The following is a 22,307-nucleotide window of genomic DNA, read 5'->3' as shown; positions in this document are numbered from 1 at the left end:
GCAATTTCCTCGGTCTCCGCTGCGCCCGCGACTTTTGCTGCGGCGCTCGTTAGCATTCTTCCTTTGCTGTCTACGACTACCAGTGCGGCTGCGTGTTCTGACCCGCACGGGTAGACGGCAGCGTCCGTGTATACTGTGTTTTCTTCCGAGGCTAGCGTTTTCTCTACGTAATCCGCCCTAGCCTTGCGTCGGTTTGCGTGAAGGTTAGGGTCCATATTTCTCGGTATCGAGAAAACTCCCACCTGCCAGGCAGCCACGTGCCCTCACCATCCTCTAAAAATTCTACCCGCACACGCCGGCTTGTTTATCGGCGGGAGATCAAGGCGGTGCGACACAGATCACTGAGGTCACGCCATCGACGTCTGGGGGGGCCAAAGGGCGAGAGCAAAAAGCTTCATCCTTCGGCCGTTTGCCCTCATGGAATCAAAGGTCATGGTCACAGGTCAGGCCAAAGGTCAAGGCGCATGCACTGTGGATTCGTTACGGAACGTCCACAACTATTCATCAACTTCACCGCTTAATTTGCGATGCCGGAGTATAACAAGCGAGATTTTTGTTAGCTTTTTTTATCTCCTTGTACTTTTTACATTGGCTGCGGGCTTAAAGGTGCTTTAGATGCGTAGTCCTGCCTTTTCCTAGTCTGTCGATGACACACATTGCTGAGCGCCGACACGTGTCGGCCATAAATTGTCAGCACGCGTGCCCTGACTGCGTCATTATTGCGCCCTCTGCTATTATTGCCGCGATCTCGTCATAACATCTACGGGTAATTATGCGCTGCCCCCCCCCCCCCCCCCCCACTGCCAAGTTCGGTCTTCAAGCACATCCGTTAATTCTTTGCATAGAATGAAAAACAGTCATTTCTACCTGACATTGACACTCGGGCCTTGATTGCAGAATGAAGGAATCGTAAGGTATCAAGTACTACAGCCACAGTGTTCTCCAGGAAAGAGAGTTTGTAAGGTTTTGCTTCAAATTAAGTGCTTCTGACGTTTTTTACGCCATTCTTTCCACTCCGATTCTGCTCTCAATGATAGCGGTAGCTATTATATGGAGGATTTCTAACTAGGGTGTCTGATACTTGATGCCTAAAACCCTCAAAGACAGCGGTCAAAGCGTGTGACAGACAGCGTTCGTGTAGAGGTTTGATTTAACCTTGTACAAAAAACGAGCGTTAGAGTACTTTTCATAAAGCACGCAGCACAGTCTTGCGGATTTCGAATAGCATGTCTCAGTAATTTATTTTTCTTTCTATTCATTGCACCAGGGCGCAATAAGGACTCGGCCATGTTCTGAGAACTCCAGTGGGTTATTGTCTTGAGTAAATTCTGACAATTACGGCCTTTCGGACACCTGTTGTCTTTTTTTTTTTTGCAGGGAAAGACACTTTCACTGCTGAGAAATTTGCAATTTAAGTTGTAATAGCTTATCCCACCCCACTTGTTGAAAGTCTTTACGTTGGTGACGACGCCTAAGGCCGTTGGTTTCCTTGGCTCAATTTTTCACATTTAGTGCTTCCGTTCTTCTCGCGCACACTATAAAATTGCAGTGGGCCTTGCGAAACAGAAGCCATCTCAATACTCAGACACGCAATCTTTCGTTTTCTCTTCTATGCGACAACTGACCACTCCTGACGTCACCAACGTTCAGTTGTGGAAGCGACCCGGGATGACAATTAATACCTGTCTTTCATTTCTCCCTCTCATATAGCTTGTAAGAGCTAACTTGTTCATTCGAAGTGGCCTCTTTTTCATTCCGAATTGGTTATCCAGTGATCTTGGTCAACTTCATTTGGTCGCTAGTGCGCCTCAGGAGCGGTTTTTCGCCGTGCTGTGTAGTCGGGCATCGCTCGACGCGTCAACGCTGCGATGGAACTTACCCCACCTTCCTTAATCACTGTCGCATTGCGTTCGCACATGCATTAGCTAAATACATGACAATGATACTTGTGTGTATCTATGCTGGAAGATGTATTTCTCGGATGGACCATGTCAATAGCCGTCGTGGAGTTGCTAGACATCTTGCTTTCCCTTGCGCTTACTTATCGACATCGGCAGCAGCCCGGAAGCGTCCACGGCAGGACAAATGGTGCTCCCATTGATCGCCAGTTAAGCCTGCGGCGGCGCTATTCCTGCAGACTTCGCAATCCCATCCACCCTCCTCACTCTGCGGCGCTCTCTGCTACTTTGCGCGTTTCTTAGAAACTACTCCGTTATTCTAAGCGATCACTGGCTGTCTATTCCTTGCGCTAAACCATCCGGTAATCCGGTAAAAGACAGGCTTACCCTTTTGTTCCTATTACCGGGAATTAGGGACAAGCGGTTCTGGTTCACTTGGCTGCCACTATGCGGCGCATGGCTTTTGACCCTAAAAATTACCGCGTTGATGTCATCCATGAAGTAAGAAAGAAAAGAAACCACCGAGTGGCTGCAGAACAGAACGTAATAGGCAGCTTAGGCTTAGCGGAACTGACTGGGCCTTGTCCCAAAATCCTGGTAATGTTTATCGACACTGCGCTACCTTGAACCGACGCTGCCCTGTGTAGTTTAGTAACCAGCAGTATTCGCCGACAGCGTACGACTTTCATTACAGCGCCCTTTACGACGACCTGTAGAAACCCTTTTGCTGAAACCCTTCTCTTCTCATCCCACCCGCACACAGACTCACCCACGCTCGCGATAAATGCGAAAGTATTTTTGGGTCCCGTACGGCCCATCCCATTTGTAAGTGTCTGGCGTCAGCTCCAGTCGACGTCAGAGAAGGCGCATATGTGCCGGCGTGATCACGCCTCGTTACTGTCGTGACGGGGAACACGTTAGTCAGCCCTTTAGACACACGTCTGTCCTCGCCCTAAGCTCGTGCGTACTATATAACATTGCGCGTTTCGTAATTTACCCGTGTATTGCAGCAGTCGCGTTTCCATTTATACCCGTAGAGCAGTGGGGGAGGGGGGTGGGGGGTCCCGGACAAGAGGGATCCCTCTCCTCGTCCGGTTCCACTACGAATGTCCACCAGTTTGCCTGGTGCGGCAGCTTTAAGTGGGACGCCACACAAGACCAATAAGTCTGCGGGCACCGCGACCCTGTCGAACCTCTTTTTCCCACATAGAAGAGGAGAGGGCTTTTTAATTAACAGCGGTACCTTCTGCGACAGTGGTAACACGGCCATCATGTTAATCTCTGTTGGGAAGAAAGTTTCGAAAGAAGCACCCCAGAAAGAGGACCGACAGGAAATTGAGAAAGAGGTGTGTCAAATGAAAAGTGGTAATTAAATTTTCGACAGGAGCTTCTCGTCTGTTCGTGGTAACGGAGTCTCTAAAGTGTGTCAATTATGCACCACACGAGAGTTGAAATCTGGGTTAGTTGGTACATTGTCTTGAAAAATACACCAGCCAAAAATGAATAAACGAGGCACACACGTCAGCCAGGCTAACAACTGCGCTTTATTGAAAAGAGCACGTCTCCCAGGAAAACTAGTAGAGCATGCGCAGCTCGACAACGAACCAACAAAACACAAAAAACCAACAAAACCAACAAAACACAAAAAACAAACAAAGCATGCGCGTGGTAAGGGAAACTTGCTTCCTTCTGCATCAACTGTGACAGACGAAGTGCTAATGCAAATTATCTCCTTGCATATTTATCTTTTAAGGGGCTTCGAGAACATCCGCTCCACATTACCCTTGCCTCTACCAAGAAAAGTGACATTTGAAAACAGCAGGCAACAACCGCACTCCCGCACAATCTGCCTCTGCTGTAGAACAGTAGACATAAGTTATCTTTTCTCTCGGCGCCTCAGCAGTCGGTTTAGATTTCAACATTTTTTTCTACACTAATTAGATAGGTCAAACCTACGCGCCTTTTCCACCACCGCCCACAGCTAATTGGTCAGGAGTGAACGACGTGCAACAGAGAGAAGCGTGGTGATGGCAGTCATAATGCTTCTGGACTGAGCACGTGCCAAGCCGACGTCACCTTGGCTAAGCGGCGTTGGGTAAGAGCACTATGAGAATCCAAAGCATATAATTGCAACAGCAACAAAAAATGAGTCGGGCGCCACAAGAAGTCAGTCGGAAGCGGTTTGTTTGGCGTGCGGTTGGCGCGGAAGAAGCTAGTGAAGTTTCTTTTTCGTGAAGTCCAAGACAGACGCTTGAGGACGTGCGCAAAATTTCACACTTGTGTGTCTCAAGTGAGTGTCCGTGCGCTTACCGAATCGCAGCCGGGGAGGTTTTCGCTGCTTCTTCGTAATCGCCACTTGTCGTATTAACGGGCCGCGAAAAAGGAACTTTCGTCAACTGTAGACCCGCCGCGGTGGCTCAGTGCATGGTTACGGCGCTCGGCTACTGATCCGGAGTTCCCGGGTTCGATCCCGATCGCGGCGGCTGCGTTTTTACGGAGGCAAAACGCTAAGGCGCCCGTGTGCTGTGCGATGTCAATGCACGTTAAAGATCCCCAGGTGGTCGCAATTATTCCGGAGTCCTCCACTACGGCACCTCTCTCTTCCTTTCTTCTTGCACTCCCTCCTTTATCCCTTCCTTTACGGCGCGGTTCAGGTGTCCAACGATATATGAGACAGATACTGCGCCATTTCCTTTCCTTAAAAACCAATTATTGTTATCGTCAACGGTAGAAAGCCTGATCGAATACTATGTCTCCTTCTCTTCGTTCCAATGACCCTACGCAAACTGGAGGGGAGACAGAAGAAGTGGCTACCTTTAGTGATAGATTATTTTCTTTGCATTTTTCGTTGATGCCTCACTTTCTGAAAAGTGCCACAAATGCGAAATTTTTGAAACTCGCGTGGCACTGTTTTCGGGAGGTGAAAACTCGTGTCATAACTGCCTGCTTTAAAACTCCCCTAACCTGAAGAGATGGGCACATAAACAATGCTTTTTTTGGTGGAGCGTGGATTGCTTATTATTTCAGCCCATTTGGCGCCACTCCTGGAGTTTCGCCCTTTTTCGTGCCTTATTTTTGTTGTTTGTGAGCTTTACTGTGCTATAAACGTGATCTGGGACTGCTATATTTATTTTGAGTCAGAGCTGGGCGGGGCATAGTTTATTCCAGCAAGGACCAGTGTAGACTGTCCTGCGTGCTCCTTTAACAAACACACCTGTGGGCGCTGCGTTCAAGATAAACGATAGCCATGTGATAGACCTGGCGAAAATAATTCTTTGGAGACCTTTCTCACGTGCTTATTATTTTTAGGGGATTGTATAGGCGAATAGGTAGGAAAGACGAGAAACCAAGGCTATTTCCAAAGTGTTACCTTTCACCTGGTGTACGAGTTTTCCTTCGTGTTCTGTTGAAAGACGGCTCTTTAATTTTTATTTGCTCAAACTATTTTGCACGATCACTGGAATCCCGTTAATTCAAAATCGGTTAGTTTGTATTTCTGGTTTATTTGAACCTAATGTTAATAATAATATTGCTTATTTACGCCCAAGGCGTACACAGGATGCGGGAGCACAACACAGAGAGCTGTTCGCAGTGCGAAGAAATAAAATCAAAACAAATGCACAGCAAACTCAACATGAAGTTGCAGCAAACATAACGTTCTTCACAAAGTCAAAGAAAAAGCCAAAAACGTTATTACAGCACCAGTCCGGAACTTTATTTTGTGCGGATCAGAACGAGAAAAAGAGGTGCAGATCTTTAAATAAACATAAAATGTTTTCTAAGCTCTTTATAAGTGCTTAATTCTAATGGAATGTTTTATGGAAATCATCTATTGTTCCTGGTAGTAACTTCTGTAACGTTTAGAGATCAATTGTTGTTCTATATGTGTGTACCTTCCATGGTTGATTCTTGCGTATAGCTTATGTTGTGATGTTCACCTTCAGTTGAGCTAGTCAGTGTTGAAAATCGAGAGTTGTTTGTGAATTACTGCTTAAGTGATTTACAGACACGACCATCATAAGCTGTGATAACCAGTATTCCATTGTAACTGCCTAAAAATACGGCCTAGAAATACTGCCTGAGGCCATAGAAATTATATATCGACATCCCTGATAGCGGTTCAAAAATTATTGATGTTTATCAAAGACAGCAACGCCTTGCACGTAAGCAAGTAAAAAATTCACCGCAGCAAAGAGCAGTGTAAGAAACCCAACACAAATTCCAGTGTCAGTAGCATTTGCGCAGGTTCCTTCATAATATAACCTTGTAATATATTCTTCCGTCTCAATGGGCCAGACGTTCTAAAAAAATGTATAGCACCGTTTCAGCTGTACCACAAATGTCGCGCTGAAGACCGATGGCTTGTTTCAAGCGGTGACGAGAGCTGCTCATTAATCCGGCATACAGGCGGATTCGTGTCTTTATTTTGGTGTCACTGTAACTCTGCGTAGACGCTCGTGACGGTAGTAACGCTAGCTTGCAAATTTCAGTGCCAAACACAAGTAAAGACGTAAAGAGCGAACGAAACGAAAACATTCCGTTTGTTGTTGTTCAATTCTACGCAGGCCAACCGCACCGAGTCATGAGGTGACCTGGCCGCCACTCCGACCATGGGCCTCCTGGAAGCCGCGCTCAATGCCTCGGTTTTATTCGCCGCCACGGAGGCGGGAGGCAGTGGCGGCGCTTTCGACGACAGCTCAGGGGGAGGAAATGGTGCCACCGGAACCGGAAACGGCTCCAACGAGACCTCCACCGGCGACGGCGGCGGTCCCTCGGCCCCTTACTCGCTGCCCGAGGTGATCCTGATCGCCTTCCTGGCAGCTCTGCTCAGCGTCATAACCATTATCGGAAACTTGATGGTCATGATCTCCTTCAAGCTCGACAAGCAGCTGCAGACCATCAGCAACTACTTCCTGCTCAGCCTGGCCATCGCCGACTTCTCCATCGGCGTCATCTCCATGCCCCTGTTCACCATGTACACCCTGTACGACCACTGGCCGCTGGGGCCCTTCATATGCGACACGTGGCTCGCCTTCGACTACCTGACCAGCAACGCGTCGGTGCTGAACCTGCTCATCATCAGCTTCGACCGGTACTTCTCGGTGACGCGGCCACTGACGTACCGGGCCCGCAGGACGACCAAGCGGGCCGCCATCATGATCGCCAGCGCCTGGGTCATATCCCTGGTACTGTGGCCGCCCTGGATCTACTCTTGGCCCTACATCGAGGGCCGACGGAGTGTTCCCCTGGACCGCTGCTACATCCAGTTCCTGGAGACCAACATATACGTGACCTTCGGCACGGCCCTGGCCGCCTTCTACGTGCCGGTCACGGTCATGTGCATCCTCTACTGGCGCATATGGCGAGAGACCGAAAAGCGCCAGAAGGACCTGACGCAGCTCCAGGCGGGCCGGAAGGAGACCGGCGGCAGCCGGAAGTCGACGTCCAGCGACGACCCCGCCGAGTCGGAGGACTTCCGCCGCGGCCGCAGCGACTCCTGCCCGCCGGAGGTGGAGACCACGTACGTGCCCACCTCGCTGTGCGTCGAGACGTCCAAGTACCTGCCCCCGGCGGCGCCCAAGAGGCGTCGACTGCGGGACGTGCTCTTGTCGTGGTGCCGCATCGATAACGACAAGGAGGACGACGACAGTACCAGCCACGGAGGCTCGCCGGGCACCCAGACGCCGGCCTCCATTGAGACGCCGGTGCAGTCGGCCTCGATGACCTTCCGCGCCGACCAGCTGGTCCAGCTGAACCCGGCCGGACGCGCCGGCACTGGCACCGGCAGCGCTATCGCAAACATAGGCGGCGGCGGTGGCGTCAGCATCCCCATGACCGACCGCAACGGCCTCCGGCGAAACGAGAAGTCTACCGCAGCTACGGCATCTTCGGCGTCCCGCTCCTACTCGTCCGATTCGGTCTACACCATACTGATACGACTGCCAACGCAGCCGTCGCTGGAGGGAGAGACGTCGCAGGTATGTGACGCCGCTGGAGGTGAGATGGAGAAACTTAGTAGAACATCTCATTCAGTGTTAAGATGGCACCGAACATCTACGACATACAAACCGGAGCTTCCTGCAGTTATGGTAGAACTGAATGTAGTGCTGTAGAAGCTTGGGCAAGTTGGTGTGACATGGCTTTTTCAGCAGCGCAGGGGACAAAGGACGTGACAAGTGCACAGACACAGCGCCGTGTCTGTGCACTTGTCACGTCCTTTGTACCCTGCGCTGCTGAAAAAAAAACAATAAATGTAGTGGTGTGACCAGTGTCTCTAACGGCTGAGCGCGATAAAGACAACATTTGTTTCGACTTATAACTGCACAATTTTGGTTACGTCCAACCACTTATCTCAGCAACCACGGAAGTCACCAAGGTGTTTCCCGTCCATGGCGGTGTGTGGCGCCATCTGGCACTGCGTCAGTGCGTTCTATTTTGGAAGGTGTGACAAAAAGGAAGAAACACGGTTTTGCCTAAGCTCGAACTATCAACGCTTGTTTTCGGCTGTAGTGCATGTATGAGCTTCAAATAGGAGAAATCATTATGATCACAAAAGATTATATATCATTTGTGCTCCAGGGCACAGATGAACAGCTTCTGTTAGCGTTTGTTGGGGATCGCTGTATACACTTTTCGCTTTGGTACGAAAAAGTGTTCGTTGTGAACTCTTAAACACCTTAAAGACTGGAAAAAGAAACCTAAAAACACTACTCATAATTGTGAGCTTGGTATCAGTGTTACAACCCTTTTGAGCAAGAAAAGGTGCTGTTAGTTGGTCATTAATTCATTTAAACGTTATTACCCCGCCTTGTGACACTACCTATGCGTTGTTTTGGTCGCTGGAAAAAGCGCCGTCGTTGCGTCGACGGCGTGCAGCGAAAATCGCGTCAGACGTGACATCAGGTTAAACATTAAAAATATTACATGTATTGAGAATTAAAGGTCGTCGCGTGTCTGAAATTACGTAACTTAGTTCATAAATGGTTCCCGCTTAGCTATAAGTTTCGAGAATTTTAGGCTGGGTCGCGAATCAGACACGCTACGCCTAGGCGTGGCTTACACAGTCGCGCTTTTTTTTTCCAGGCTTTAAAAGCCTGTCTACGAAACGTCCCTCTCTCCGTTCGCAGGCCTCCATCAAAATGATTCTCGAGGAGGACGCCGAGAAGCACGAGTCCGGGGCCGGAGGAACGGCGTCCTCAGCCGCGGCGGCGGCAGCGTTCGCACGCACGTCTTCCGAGGATTCGACGGCCGCCATGCGGACCACGGACTCCGGCCTGGAGACCATCCGGATACCGCTCAACACCAAGCTTGTGCACCGCCAGGTGGTCGCCAAGCAGCGCGCGGCGCCCAAGAAGAAACGCAAGCAGCAGGAACGCAAGCAAGAGAAGAAAGCCGCCAAGACGCTGAGCGCCATCCTTCTCGCCTTCATCGTCACCTGGACGCCGTACAACGTGCTGGTGCTCATCAAGACCGTGTCCTCGTGCGACGACTGCATCCCGACGGGACTGTGGAACTTCGTCTACTACCTGTGCTACATCAACAGCACGGTGAACCCGCTGTGCTACGCGCTCTGCAACGCGAACTTTCGCCGGACATACATGCGCATCCTGTCGTGCAAGTGGCACAATAAGCAGCGGTCCATGAACCGCGGCTACTTCACCTGAACGCTGCGCCCGATCTTGTCTTGCCGCCTCTGAGACGGCTCGTCTCGCTTTTCTCACACCGTGTCTCGCCATCTTGCACCGTGACGAAACGCCCCGCGGAGCCAGGTTCCGTAAGGGTCTCCCATTTTTTACGGCTGTATGGCTTCGGTCACGTGCTTGAAGATTTACCGGCTCTAACGTGTCTCTCACGTTCATTCGCCCCTTTTTACTCGGCAGGAATGGTTGAAGAGTCGTGAGCCAGCGATGCCGCTCACTACAGCATCCCAATCGGGAGACTAACGTTGAGGCCCGTAAAAGGAATCCTTGCGGAATCAGGCTACCGCGCGGTGGCTTGTATGCAGGTAGAGTTTTCACGTACGGCGTCCGCTATGCACTGACTGACTGGCTGTTTTCTGTACAGCGAATTTCCGCCAGTTTCGAAACAGCAGACAGTGTGCGCTGCATGGATGGCTGTCTTTGTTGTTTTTTTGAGATTGATGCCCACTGTGTGCGGGGAACCCACGCAGGAGTTTTTACGGGACTTCCGTGCGGCGTGTGATTTCGGTTGTTCCCAGCCAAACAGGAGGGACGTCGCGGCCCCTTTGTTGGTTTGTCTTCGAAAATTTCATCCTATTTGTAACCTGTGGTGGTCCTCGGCAGCGTGCAATGGCCGGGAATTAATAACCGTCTAAACAGCCACATTGCTATCGCCTGGAGCGACAGGCTTTTATTCTGGGACTTCAGGCTTAATGTCTTAAAGCATAAAGGCAATAAGAAAAGCGGTACGTGAAGTTCCATTTAACTATGAACACTTATGTATCCGTCATCACCTGTCAGCCACTACGTACGCTGATCAGCCAGGTTCACGGGCGACCCAGGCACAGTCTTCGTCAAAAGTCCCTCGGACACAAGGTTTACGTCGAAACGCGTAGTTTGAAAACCACAGCGTGTCCTGCAATCCAAAGACCTGGCTGTACCAGGACAAGAGTTCTGCCAGCCCTCGAGAGGATTCAACTATCAGGGATGCCGTAAATGCCCATCTAATCTTATCACTGTCACCCACAGCCCTGTAACCCAGATAATTTGGAACAAGCCTGTAAGTAAACACCTGACCGATAGTGGTGGTCTCTCTGAGCGGTGGTGAAAAAGCATGACGCTCATTTCTGTTCATCAAATTATCACGGACCACCAATTTTCGTGGCAGGACAACGCACGCGTAAGACCCGCCTGTTTTCCTGGGAACTTTCGAAATCTTTGTCACGCGACGTTCCGCTGACTTGGGTTAGCACTTAGCAATGCCAAGTTGCGCTGTTTTGAAGGGAATATTCCATTTTTCTTTCTTTTTATATAGCGAACAAAAATTCACCGTACATGCCGCAGACCCTTCTCCGACGAGCAAACGAGACGACTTTTCTGTACAGAAAGGCAATTTGCCGACACAAACAAGCTGCATCGGCGGCCCAGTCGCGACTTTGTTCAGTCGTTGGTTCGTAAAAATATATATATACATATATATATACTCGTTTCGTTACGTGTACATAGCAGACCACAGAAGAGCTGGGAAGTAACATAGTTCGTTGTTGTGCAAAGTTTTGCGCCGTTGTAATAGGTTCGCGTCGCGCACGCCGCCCGTGATGTAATGTACATAGGGTGAGCAACGTACAATGAGACGTTCACTTTCTCTTTGTGCTTTTGGTGCGGATACCAGAGAGCCCTTCCTTCTTTTTCACCCCGTTATCCCCTCGTCTTGCTCCCTCTACCCATCCTGACACCCCTTCGTTCTCAACTCGACACGCTACTAGCGCGTCGTCGCGGGCACGGTCGACTGTTACCTACACCAAAAGCGGGTTGCGCTTCTGTAACGGTCGCGGAACGAAATTCGTGCCTCAGGTCATTCAAGCCGGCCTTCTAGAGAGTAAAATGTTCGTTTTTCAAATTTCAATTTATAAAAGAACGAAATTTTTGGAGCGGAGACTGTTTGGTCTCTTGTTCCGCTCAACCACATCATTAAGTGGAGAGTCGCAGGTGGGCAGTAAACTGAGCCAGGAACAAATACCTCACTTCCTTAAGTATCAAGAAAAATAACTTTGAACCTCGATGATCATATGCTTCTAGACAACTTTGTTCACTACATGGCGCAGTTGGGCTCATTTGGTAGAATGAATTTATGTGCGGGCGCTTCCCCCTCCGAAAGACAATTCAAGCCTTTTGTACTTTAATTCATAGGCGTCTTATACTCTTATTGTACAGCCAGAATTCAGCAACTCTACAGCATACCGTGATTTGAAGGTTATCGCTGTATTTACGGCCGGACAGGACTAATGAACTTTACCTAACGTGATGAACACTTATTCTCGAATAAAAATGACTCTCGAGGTAGACGAAACAAATGGCTAGCGAAGCTCATACATTTGTTCCCTCTTCTTGTAAAAAAATGTTTTCAGTAATAGTGTTTTAATGCGATTACGTTAAGCCTAAAGTTTTCACCCTAAAATTGCCTCAGACTGTCAGACTGTGCGCCTAACCACAGACACCGCAGGACAGTGTATACCTAGACCGCGCTGCTTGAATGATCTTCTTCGCCAACTAACGGGGACGCTTTCGCCTCCACGGCCGTCACAGAAACCCACGCCCGTTCTGGAATGCATAGATATATGTACATATATTATATACGCCTATGCGTGTGTATTGATTCCTAGAACGCTGCGAACAATTTCGTGTTTCGTCAGTCTTTTTTTTTTCATCTTTCCTTTCCTTTTTATTCCGAATATCGCAGCGCGTTCGTTTCTTCCTTTGAAGGTGGCCCTCCACCACGTGTCCAGAGCTTGTAATGCCTTGTCCAACAGCCCGTAGGAATACATGTGTGTGTGTCGGTGTGTGTTACCAGCTGTGTCGCCCCACGCGTTATGTGCTTTCTTCTGATGTCCTTTCGTGACTGCATACACTTTTATGTCAAGAGCACGCACTACATACGACACACACGTTACGTCTAGACAGTCGATCCCTTGGTATCGCCGATTTTTTAGACATTCTGCGTGCGCACCTGGCCTCCTGGAGGATCTGGCTTCGGGGGTTGTGGCGATACCTGGAAGCCTCGGTTTACAGAGTATCGACAAAAGCTGCGAAATATTTCGTTATATCGCTAATTTCGTAAAACTGAGCGAGAAGCTGTAAAAACCGTATTTTTGTCTGCGGTTGGACCCGCCGCGGTGGCTCAGTGGTTAGGGCGCTCGACTACTGATCCGGAGTTCCCGGGTTCGAACCCGACAGCGGCGGCTGCGTTTTTATGGAGGAAAAACGCTAAGGCGCCCGTGTGCTGTGCGATGTCAGTGCACGTTAAAGATCCCCAGGTGGTCTAAATTATACCGGAGACCTCCACTACGGCACGTCTTCTTCCTTTCTTCTTTCACTCCCTCCTTTATCCCTTCCCTTACGGCGCGGTTCAGGTGTCCAACGATATATGAGACAGATACTGCGCCATTTCCTTTCCCCCCAAAACCAATTATTATTATTATAATGTCTGCGGTTGGATCGTTGGTTGCTTTAAATAGCGACACTAAAATTTCACGTGCGCCTTTCTTGTCACCCGCAGAGAGCATTTTCTTTAAAATTATTTTTGACAAAAACGCTGAGCTCTCTTTATGTACCTTCTGCAGCTATTCAAGGGACCATGCCATGATTCTCGATTCAATGGCGGGTTCTGCTCTTATTTCTTTCTTGGAGGCAATTTCTTAGTACATCGCTTCACGAACTGACTTTTTTGTATGCGGGTCCCCCGTGTGACGTCACATCTGAAGCAGCAGACTGAACTACGTTTCGCCCTTACTTCGCTGTCACGCCACCGGCTGACCAGCAGTTCCGAAAAATACTCCACCGCGATCATGTACAACTACCAAGCAAAGGTGCTGCTTCGGAAAAAAATCCCCCCAATACAAGTATTCCACGAGAGATGGGTGTCGTCCTCAAGCTTTCAGGCTATACTGCGCAATTACTAAGTTATTTTCTAGAGAGTCCCTTGGCGTGTACGACACGCTTTTCAGAGCCAAACTATTGCGCGTAGAGGTTGGTATTTAAATTCAACTTCTTTGTTTATGGCCGTACTTTCCTCACCGGAATTCGAAGAGAAGGCATGTAAAGTTTGCACCAGATTTGAGCAGTGAAGCGTTGAGTAGAAACTACGCAAAAAACCATTAGTAACATTATCGTTGAAGTGGGATTAGATGCATATGGATTATAAAGCGTAGTTGGTAAAAGTACGTCAGAGTCAAGTGAATATACCGCAACTCCGCTGACCTTATGGAACGCCTGAGCTAACCTTTTAGCCCATAACTTACAGATATTTCTTTTAGAGAAGCAATCTGCCTAGGGTGCCTGTCGGATGCACGACACGTTAAGGTGTCTTGCCGGTAAAGGAGGTTGCGCAGAAAAGGGATGACAGTTAATGCTGCATTATGATGTGGGAGGTGGTATATTATGGTTTACTCTATTCGCTCGTCTTGCAAAACGTCGTTACCAGCAGGACGCCTTATCTGTAACGAGCTGAACAATGCAATGCAATGCATTTCGTCTCCGGCGCGTGACGTCGCAACGACTTGTAGATCGTGGACTAGAAACTGAGACAACCTTCGCAGCCAATGCATTGCATTCTCAAGAGGTCACGTGCGCCGTCAGAATGTCAAACAGTACAGACTCGCACCAAACAGAACTGCACGCATATACGAACAAGCACACACATTTGAGCGAGCACACAAGAACACGCACTCGCTGTTTTCTAGCGCAGACGAAGACGCAAATCTCTGACACCGGCAGAGGGCGGTGACTACATCACACAGCCAGCGCCATCTAGGAGACAGATAGACCTCCGCGCTCCCCTTGCGGTGTCACTGACCTTCGCCAGACGACTGTTTCCCTTCATATATAGAATAAAAAAAAACCTGAGTGTTTACCATGCTTTAAACAAGTACTAGGTGGCTTGGTCTTTCAACCTGCATATAGCAAAAAGCTGTGTCACAAGCTTACAACCGGGTCTTTTGCATTAGTTCAGAACTCTTGCAAAGACGTTGTGGCGTTGGTGTTCATGCCCCGGTGACGTCACTCGCATATTTGACTAAAGCGTTTGCGTCAGAAAATAGGGTCATTTATTACCCAGACAGAAAAATATCGCTGCCTTAGAGTGAAGTCAGTGTGGGTACTACCTCCTATTGCCAGCGAATAAGATTATTAACAGCAGCGTAGAAGGTCGTTTATAGCGCCGCACAGACCTCACCGTGCGCAACGCCACGTCGTGGGCTGAAGAAATACTGCAAGCAATAGGGAGGCCAGAGGTGCATTGCGGAGGTCTTCTTGTCGCTCACAGGTGGCGCTGTCCAAGCACAAAAAAAAACGCGCCTATCAAAGGCGCGGCGTGGCGGCGAGGCAGGTGTGGGTAGCACACAACCAGAACAACAGAGCATCGAGAATGTGCAAATTATGTGTAAAATTTTTCGCCGCCCTTTCCCTTCCTATCCTCCTCTCCTTGCGACGTTCTATTTGTACCACCTCACAAGTTTTGCTTCTCACTAATTTCTGTCTCTTTTTTTCTTTGTCCGTCTTCTTTGCCGCACAAGGAACGATGTAAATCTAGTCGACCCCCTGGAGTGATCCATCGTATCAGCACATCCTATTTTGTGTTGAAATCACTAACACCCCAACTGTCTTTCTTTTCTACCTATGCCTCTCTTTTAAAGAAGCACTTCATTCGGTAACGGTCTCACTCGGAAGTCTCGCTCGGTAACGGTCTCGGTGGAAACAGTTTACGCTTGCAGTTTGGATTGTTTCACACAGCTCTGAGTTCGATTAGAGGGCGCAGCAGTAGAATTGTATGCCGCGTGTGTTTCATATTTCAAGTCAAAACAACTATGGAGGACGAGAAAGTATGTCTTATTAAGCAGTATGGAGTATAGTACAAATCATGACCGCTCGAATTAAGATAAGGAAAGAGCAGATAAGGAAATTACAAGTGATAATATTGCGGCGGCTGGCGCAGAGACATTATTTAGAAAATGTTTTAGTTTTTTTTATTTTCTTGGTTTTTAGCCGAATGAATAGGCTGCCACTGCTGGCTTCTGCCATTGGAATACCACCGCCTGGTAATAAAAGAAACAACTTATATTTCGTCGGTACCCAGGGTCATATCGCAAATTAATTTAACGTGTTCTGTGTTTTATATTTAAGAATGTTCGTTTTATTCATATACATCCCTTAAGCGAAACCACTCCCTTTCGAACCAAAGAGGGTATAGCAAATTTGGAAGGAAATAAATAAAATTATAGCGACGAAGGAAAAGTGCCATAAGGAGAAGACTCCGCAAAGAGCTGGCCAAAGTCATGGTTTTCTATTTCACTCTGTGCGTCAGACATATGAGATATGTCAAGAATTGAGGCTCGTGTGCATTGTGTTTTTTTTTCTGTTTTAGAAGAGGACGCAAGTGGGTTATCCGATACGCCGAGCGTCTAAAACGACCTGTGTTCTCAGCAGCTACCTGTGTGATCTACAGCTAGCTATCCTTATCACTTGCTTTTTCATTTTTTATTTTTTTTGTTTCAGCTTTCATTTATAGTCATTCTGAAATATAAATCTAGATTGTAATAGTTACCATGAATGCGCCCTCGGCTTCTGCGTCATCTGAAGGTGTTCCCCTGTTTTAATAATAATAACAATAATTGGTTTTTATGGAGGCAAAACGCTAAGGCGCCCGTGTGCTGTGCGATGTCAGTGCACAGTAAAGATCCCCAGGTAGTCGAAATTATTCCGGAGGCCTCCACTACGGCACCTCTTTCTTCTTTCACTGTATCCCTTATACCTTCGATTACGGCGCGGTTCAGGTGTCCAATGATATATGAGACAGATACTGCGCCATTTCCTTTCCCAAAAAAAACAATTAAAAGACGAAAGGAAGTGGCGCAGTATCTGTCTCATATATATATCGTTGGACACCTGAACCGCGCCGTAAGGGAAGGGATACTGATCAGAGATTGCTGCAACTCTGGTCAGTGTTTTGAACAGTGCACTCTCTTGTATCAGGCTGGCGCTTTAAATTCGTATGGCTAAGTGGCAAAGTTCACTTGTATACTAACTTCGCCATGAAAAATATTCCTATTTTTTTCTAGTTTTCTTTTCAGTGATCTCTTTCGCGAAAATTATTTCTCTGTCACGTAAAATATACACCCAAGCTAGAGGAAACAGTAATAGCAAAAACGTTAAAGAAAGCTTTCCGCTTTGAAAAATTTTTGCTTTTGAGCGGACACCCACATTCCCCGCAGAAGCGAGTGTTATATACCCGCTGACTACTTCTTTCGAGTCAAATTTATAAAGCACGAGGTCACGAACAAGAGCAATGAAGTCACTGGACTAATCTACTTCTGTCAGTTTTAATTACCCTGTTCTCGCCCCGGCCGAAAAACAGGCAGACAGGCGATAAGACAAACAGTGAATGCAGTTAGATCAAATTGAAAAGGTCTGTGTGAATACCTAGATAGCATCAATAGCGTTGAAAACCCCACGCATAGGACGACCAATTTCAGATTATTTTGATACTGTATCCACTTCTCAGGTAATACCAAGGTACCGGTCGCAGAGCATCAGCGACAAAATTGAAGTTTGACGACTTACTTCGTCCAGTCTATAACTTTCAGCTCGTTTACGAAGTTTAACCCAGAAAGGAACCACATATGAGTACTATATCTTTGTTGTGGTGACGGACTGGCAATTTTTTTTTTCAGTATCCTAAAACATAATCCTGTGAAGAGCGACTTCTCAGCTGGAGCAAAAAAAAAAAAGATAATAAGCTTGCGGAATTACATATTGAATATCGTTACTCTTGACGTGTTTTTGAAGCCACAGCAGATGTCCACGACGGAGTTGGTCACACAAAGCAACATTTAAATCGTCATGTCATAGAGACTTTCAAAACGAAAGTTTACAGACAAAATGCATAGGCGAAAAAATCAATCATAATTTAGCACAGGATACAACTTGAGGCTATTCGTCTTTTCTGCGCCTTAATGAAGCCTGGAAAAAAATTCAAAACATATAAATATCGTTCATTAATGAAGCGGCTGCTGAGTTCATTGTTTTTATCTTCTTTACAACTGGTGCTCCGGTGTTCTGCGTTAGAAGCCTCCTCAATTAGGCGCAGTGTTTTTCCTAACATCCTTCTCTTGTGTTATTCAGCTCCCGACCCTCCGCCCACTCTCTGCTGGCTCTATATTAAGCGCATATGTGTTATCTTTCCCTCTTCAGTTAGGCTTAGCCAATAGCGAGCTCCTTTAGGGTCAGTGTTATGCTCGATTATCTTGACCGGGGTGGGGGGGGGGGGGGGGGTGAGATAAAAGACAGCAAGCGCGACGGAGTAATTAAACCCGTAGCTCTTGACGCTTTAGAACATGTGTTAGTCGATGTATCGAGGGTAATCGAGTATAATGTATTTACTATATCTCAAATCACCTGCACGACACAGAGCGAGGTGGTATCGGCGGTCGAACACACTCAACTCAAGCAGATCGCAAGTGTGTTTGTGTATGTGTGCGTAATTTTTTAAAACTGTCTCTTTGTACCTGACTGTGTAGCGAATATATTATATATATATGAAATATATATTATTGTCGTCGAGCCACTTAGACGACGCGCATTACATACACACAAAGTTTTAGACACGCTATTACGCCACGCGTACACACACAAGATATACACACAAATTTGCACGTTGAAATGCCTGTCCGCGCGCGCGCTCTTTGTCGGTGACTTGGTGTGTGCTATGCTGCTACCACTACATATATGCACCTTCTCGAGGACTCGTTAGCAGAGCGTCTCAATTCACGCTTTGCAAGGGTGGCGAATTCGGAAGGGTGCGGCAAATCAAGAATGCATCGTACTCGTCTGTCGATTTAAAAAAAAAAAGACTTCAGGGGAGAATGCGAGAAACTTTAAACAGCTTTACAAAGTCTTGCATGCCCTGACAATGACGCAGGGTGTATATTGATATTTTAACTTCGTTGTGGGCTCAGGAGGCAGGTCTGTCTATCGCCGGAAGTTCCAGCTTTGCCAATTCCTCCCGGAATGTTCACTCCTTGGGATCTCCCTGCGCCGTTGATGGAATTCCCGGCGACGGTGGCCAATAGTAGCCAAGAGTACCTTTGACGACTGGGGACGTATCCTGCACAACATTCTTTTTGCTCCGATTTATTGTTTTGTCTTAAATTCATTAGTCAGCCCTTCTATACTTTCTTAGAGAGTCCAGTGTGTACCTATATTTGTAAATAATGCTTTATGCCAGCGGGCACACTGTCACAATTAAAGAAAAATTGGCAGTGGTTTAGCTTTCGTTAAACATGGAGTGACACGATAGCTACAGCTGGCCGAATGGAACTTGATCACGTGACCAACACGTCATCAGCCGCGCCGCCGGCAGCTGCTCCGCACCACGTCACCAACCACGTGACAGCGTGGCGGCGCAGCCACAGGGTGGCGGCGCCGCCACGCTGAAGGCTCGAAATGCTACCGTAATGTAGCTATCGCTACAAATCAAATATGGCGGTTACAATAGTACGGATACAAGAGAATCCAACCGGAAATAATCCTTACAAAATAGCGAATCTTTTCCTTTTCTTCCGGGTATTAAGGAAAGAAGGAACAGAAGAAAAAGCAAAGTTTTTCTTTTTGTGTGTGTGTGTCTCTAGCGCACACTCTGAACTTGGCTATATTCACTGAGGACGTCGAAGTGACTCCTGAAGCTCCGAAATGTTTCTTTGACCGAAGTTCGGCGTCGATTGGCCGGAGGTTCAATCACTTGAGCAGAAGAATCAATCCTCTTCTACATTGCGTGTGCTTTCTTTGACACGGCAGTTCTACAGGACTCTCTGGCTCCGACTAAGCCAGTGCACTATAGCACGAAGACTGTAAAGCCAACTCGCCTATTGGCGGCAGTGCTGCGGCCGCCTTTGGTCCAAGGACACGACTGTGATCTGGCCGTAATGATGCATTTGATTCGCTGCAGCCTGCCGACGTGATGTTGACGAGCCCCTCCCACGAAGCGCTACGCACCTTTTTGGCTTCGTTGTTGTTGTTGTTGTTGTCTTATGTCGAGCACATGATAGCTGTAGCAGCGAGAGAGCAATGTCAATGCGTGTTTGAGTGTGAATGTTACCGTGTTGCTGAGAATGGTTTTTGTGTAGCTTTGCAGAAGATGATGCTTATGATGTGGTAGCACGGCTTCCTGTTCTCAGATGCTTGCTTACGCTCATCCATTCTGGTTCTTACGTGTAACTAGCTTTTGATGTGGCAAAAGAACTATACGTTTCAATACTAGTTATATTTTCATCAGGCTCTGCAAAATATATAACACAGTTATTTCTTCGTCGCATTCTGATCAGAACACGACATTCATGTAGCCTATATAAAGTTGGAAAACGTTAAGTTCACGCATAAATTTGAAAACTTGAGAAGAACTTGTGTTTAGGCTCCCTTCTTACCGAAGTACCATGTAGTTGCTAGCTGCCTAGTTACATAGGTGGCTTGCAAAAATGGAGGTGTGAGCAGTCTTAGGAAATGGTTACCTTGTCTAAATTAACTTGCTGTACTATTCGAAACCAGTGCTATTCCAGGTTTTGTTGGCTTTAGCATGAAATTGTTTAGGCTTTCGATACCAATCCGCATTTTGCCCGATGTCTACTTAAGTACATAAATGATTATGAAGGTACAAAGAGGCACAGCGGGGGATATAAGCAAAACGACCGAGAAAAATTCTAGCGAAAGCGCCTGCAATTTTCGTTCGCGGCAACATTCATGGAAGCACCTACCGCCTTGAAGATGTTTTGATTGACACTCTCGAATGGTTTCTTTTTGTTCATGTCTGGCCAGGATGTGCAAACAGCTGCACTAGAACATTGGTATTTTGATGGCACCGTTGTTCATAGATAGACATAATTTTTTTTTTACTTGTGTTCGTGGAAATAACTCATTGTTATCCCTCTTTTCAAAGCCGCTGCGGAATCCAGAAATGTATATTCGCTTTATTTATAACTGCGCTGTTACTGCAACAAAGTGAAGTTGCCCCGAACATAAATGTCCCCTTTGGTTCGAACATAGTGAAATGAAACAAGAAGCTAAAAATGAAGCTAAGAAAACATTAAACAGGTGTGTTCTGCTTTACAGTGAAGCTTTTCTTAAGAGCTCCACCTCGAGTAGGTATATATACTTATGTTTTCACATCAAATCTTGCCGAAAAAAGAAACTGTGGTTAAGATTTCAGTGGAACTCGGAAGAGTAAAATGACGACACTGGGCGCCCCGTTCCAAGAAAAAAGTAAACGAACAAGAAATTATTAATAGACAGCCATTAGTGTTTTATCACGTGTCCAACGTGTTGTCTTTCAAAAGCGTCGTTTAAATCTTGTCATGTGAAACGTCAGATTTCTTCGTGTCTTTCGTTTAAACCCTAAATGTATTTAATGCTCCTTCATTTTTTTCCGCTAAATATTTTTCTTCATTCAGTTCTCTCGAAAACTCTGATCGCGGCGTCTAAGCGGAAAGTTTTAGGCGCTCGTTCATTGCCGTCTGCTGTTATCCAAACCCGACGTTCTCCTTGGCGCCAAGTTCTCTTCTTTACATTTCTATTTGCGTTCTCGCTTGGATATTTCACGCTGTCACCATCCTTCGCAGCCAATCAGGCTAATCAGCGCTTTCCGAACCACTAAACGCGACAAGCGTGTCACTGCCTGACAGGAGTCCGCAATCGGCTCTCTTTTAACGAAAAGCAGAAGGAGCAGACGACAGACGAATCAGTACAAAGCAGACGACGTTCAGGGAACGCCGCGGGAATCAAACTACACCGATAAAAGACGAGGGCGCCCCTAGCTGAGATATACGTTATCATTACCTCGGCAGCCAGGTTGAAAGCCAGCATGAAATGACGGCTCTCCGATCGGGACTGGGCGTATATTATATATATATACACGCGCCTCGATATAACCTGGCCCAGCAAAGCCGAAGACGCAGCCGCTCGAAACAGACCGATATGTCAAAAACAAAGACAAAAGCAGGGTTCGATAGGAAAAGAAAGGCTCCGTTTCCGGAGCTGAAATGAGACGTCCTGGGCACAGACAGGCGTGAAAAAAGGGGCGCTTCGACGAGCGACCGATTTCCTCACGACGAAAATTGGAGTCGGAAATATTAAGCAGGTGAGGATTGGCGGCGCCATTTATCTTTACCAAGATTTGTATTTTTTTAAGTTTGTCTCGCATTTTTGCAATTTTCATCCGAGCCGCGCCTTGCCGTGTCCCACGTAATAATAACCCGTGCGTCGCTTATATGCGGATAAATTGGTGCCTCTAAGCCTTTCGGTCGTCGAGTGGCTGATTCCTTTCGCTTGATTTAAAACCTTATTTGTATTTTTTTCATTAATTTCTGTTGTTTTGCTACGTCAAAGTTGCGGGATGACGTAATTTCCCGGAGGCGTGGTGAGAAATATGATTAAATTGAATATCCATTCCGGCTGCCGGCTACCCTGAAGTTCTGTACCTACTCAGCAATTCGATGGATGAAATTTGAATCATTCAGAGAGACTACTATCAATGTTTGTTTGTTTTTTGTGACAGAAGGCAGGCAGCTGTGATCTTTTGTTCTCATTTCTTATACTTATGTATTTTCTCCTAACAGCGCTGCTTCTGATTATAATAAGGACTCGATATTGTTGTGAAGTAGTTGCGTTTAGCTAATTCCATGCCGAGATG

The 22,307-nt window shown here is 47.2% G+C and overlaps 1 protein-coding gene across 2 annotated transcripts in view; it reads left to right on the top strand.

Annotated features, from left to right (window-relative positions):
* Positions 1–13,402, top strand: part of mAChR-A (muscarinic Acetylcholine Receptor, A-type) — a 382,284-nt gene extending 368,882 nt beyond the window's left edge. Inside the window, exons 6-8 of one of the 2 annotated variants that reach the window (XR_013314984.1) lie at positions 6,464–7,876; positions 9,026–11,559; positions 11,612–13,402. Coding sequence is in view for 1 of the 2 variants with exons in the window: in XM_077665936.1 (XP_077522062.1) it covers positions 6,509–7,876; positions 9,026–9,562 (1,905 nt within the window). In the remaining variant the exon portion in view is untranslated. Of the gene's footprint in view, positions 1–6,463; positions 7,877–9,025 lie in introns of both variants that reach the window. The other variant, XM_077665936.1, reaches the window with a different exon arrangement.
* The last annotated feature ends 8,905 nt before the right edge of the window (positions 13,403–22,307 follow it).

Source organism: Amblyomma americanum, chromosome 5, assembly GCF_052857255.1.
Source record: "Amblyomma americanum isolate KBUSLIRL-KWMA chromosome 5, ASM5285725v1, whole genome shotgun sequence".
Taxonomy (NCBI): Eukaryota; Metazoa; Arthropoda; class Arachnida; order Ixodida; family Ixodidae; genus Amblyomma; species Amblyomma americanum.
Note: the sequence above shows the minus strand (reverse complement) of the source record. Positions and strands in the feature narration are given on the sequence as shown.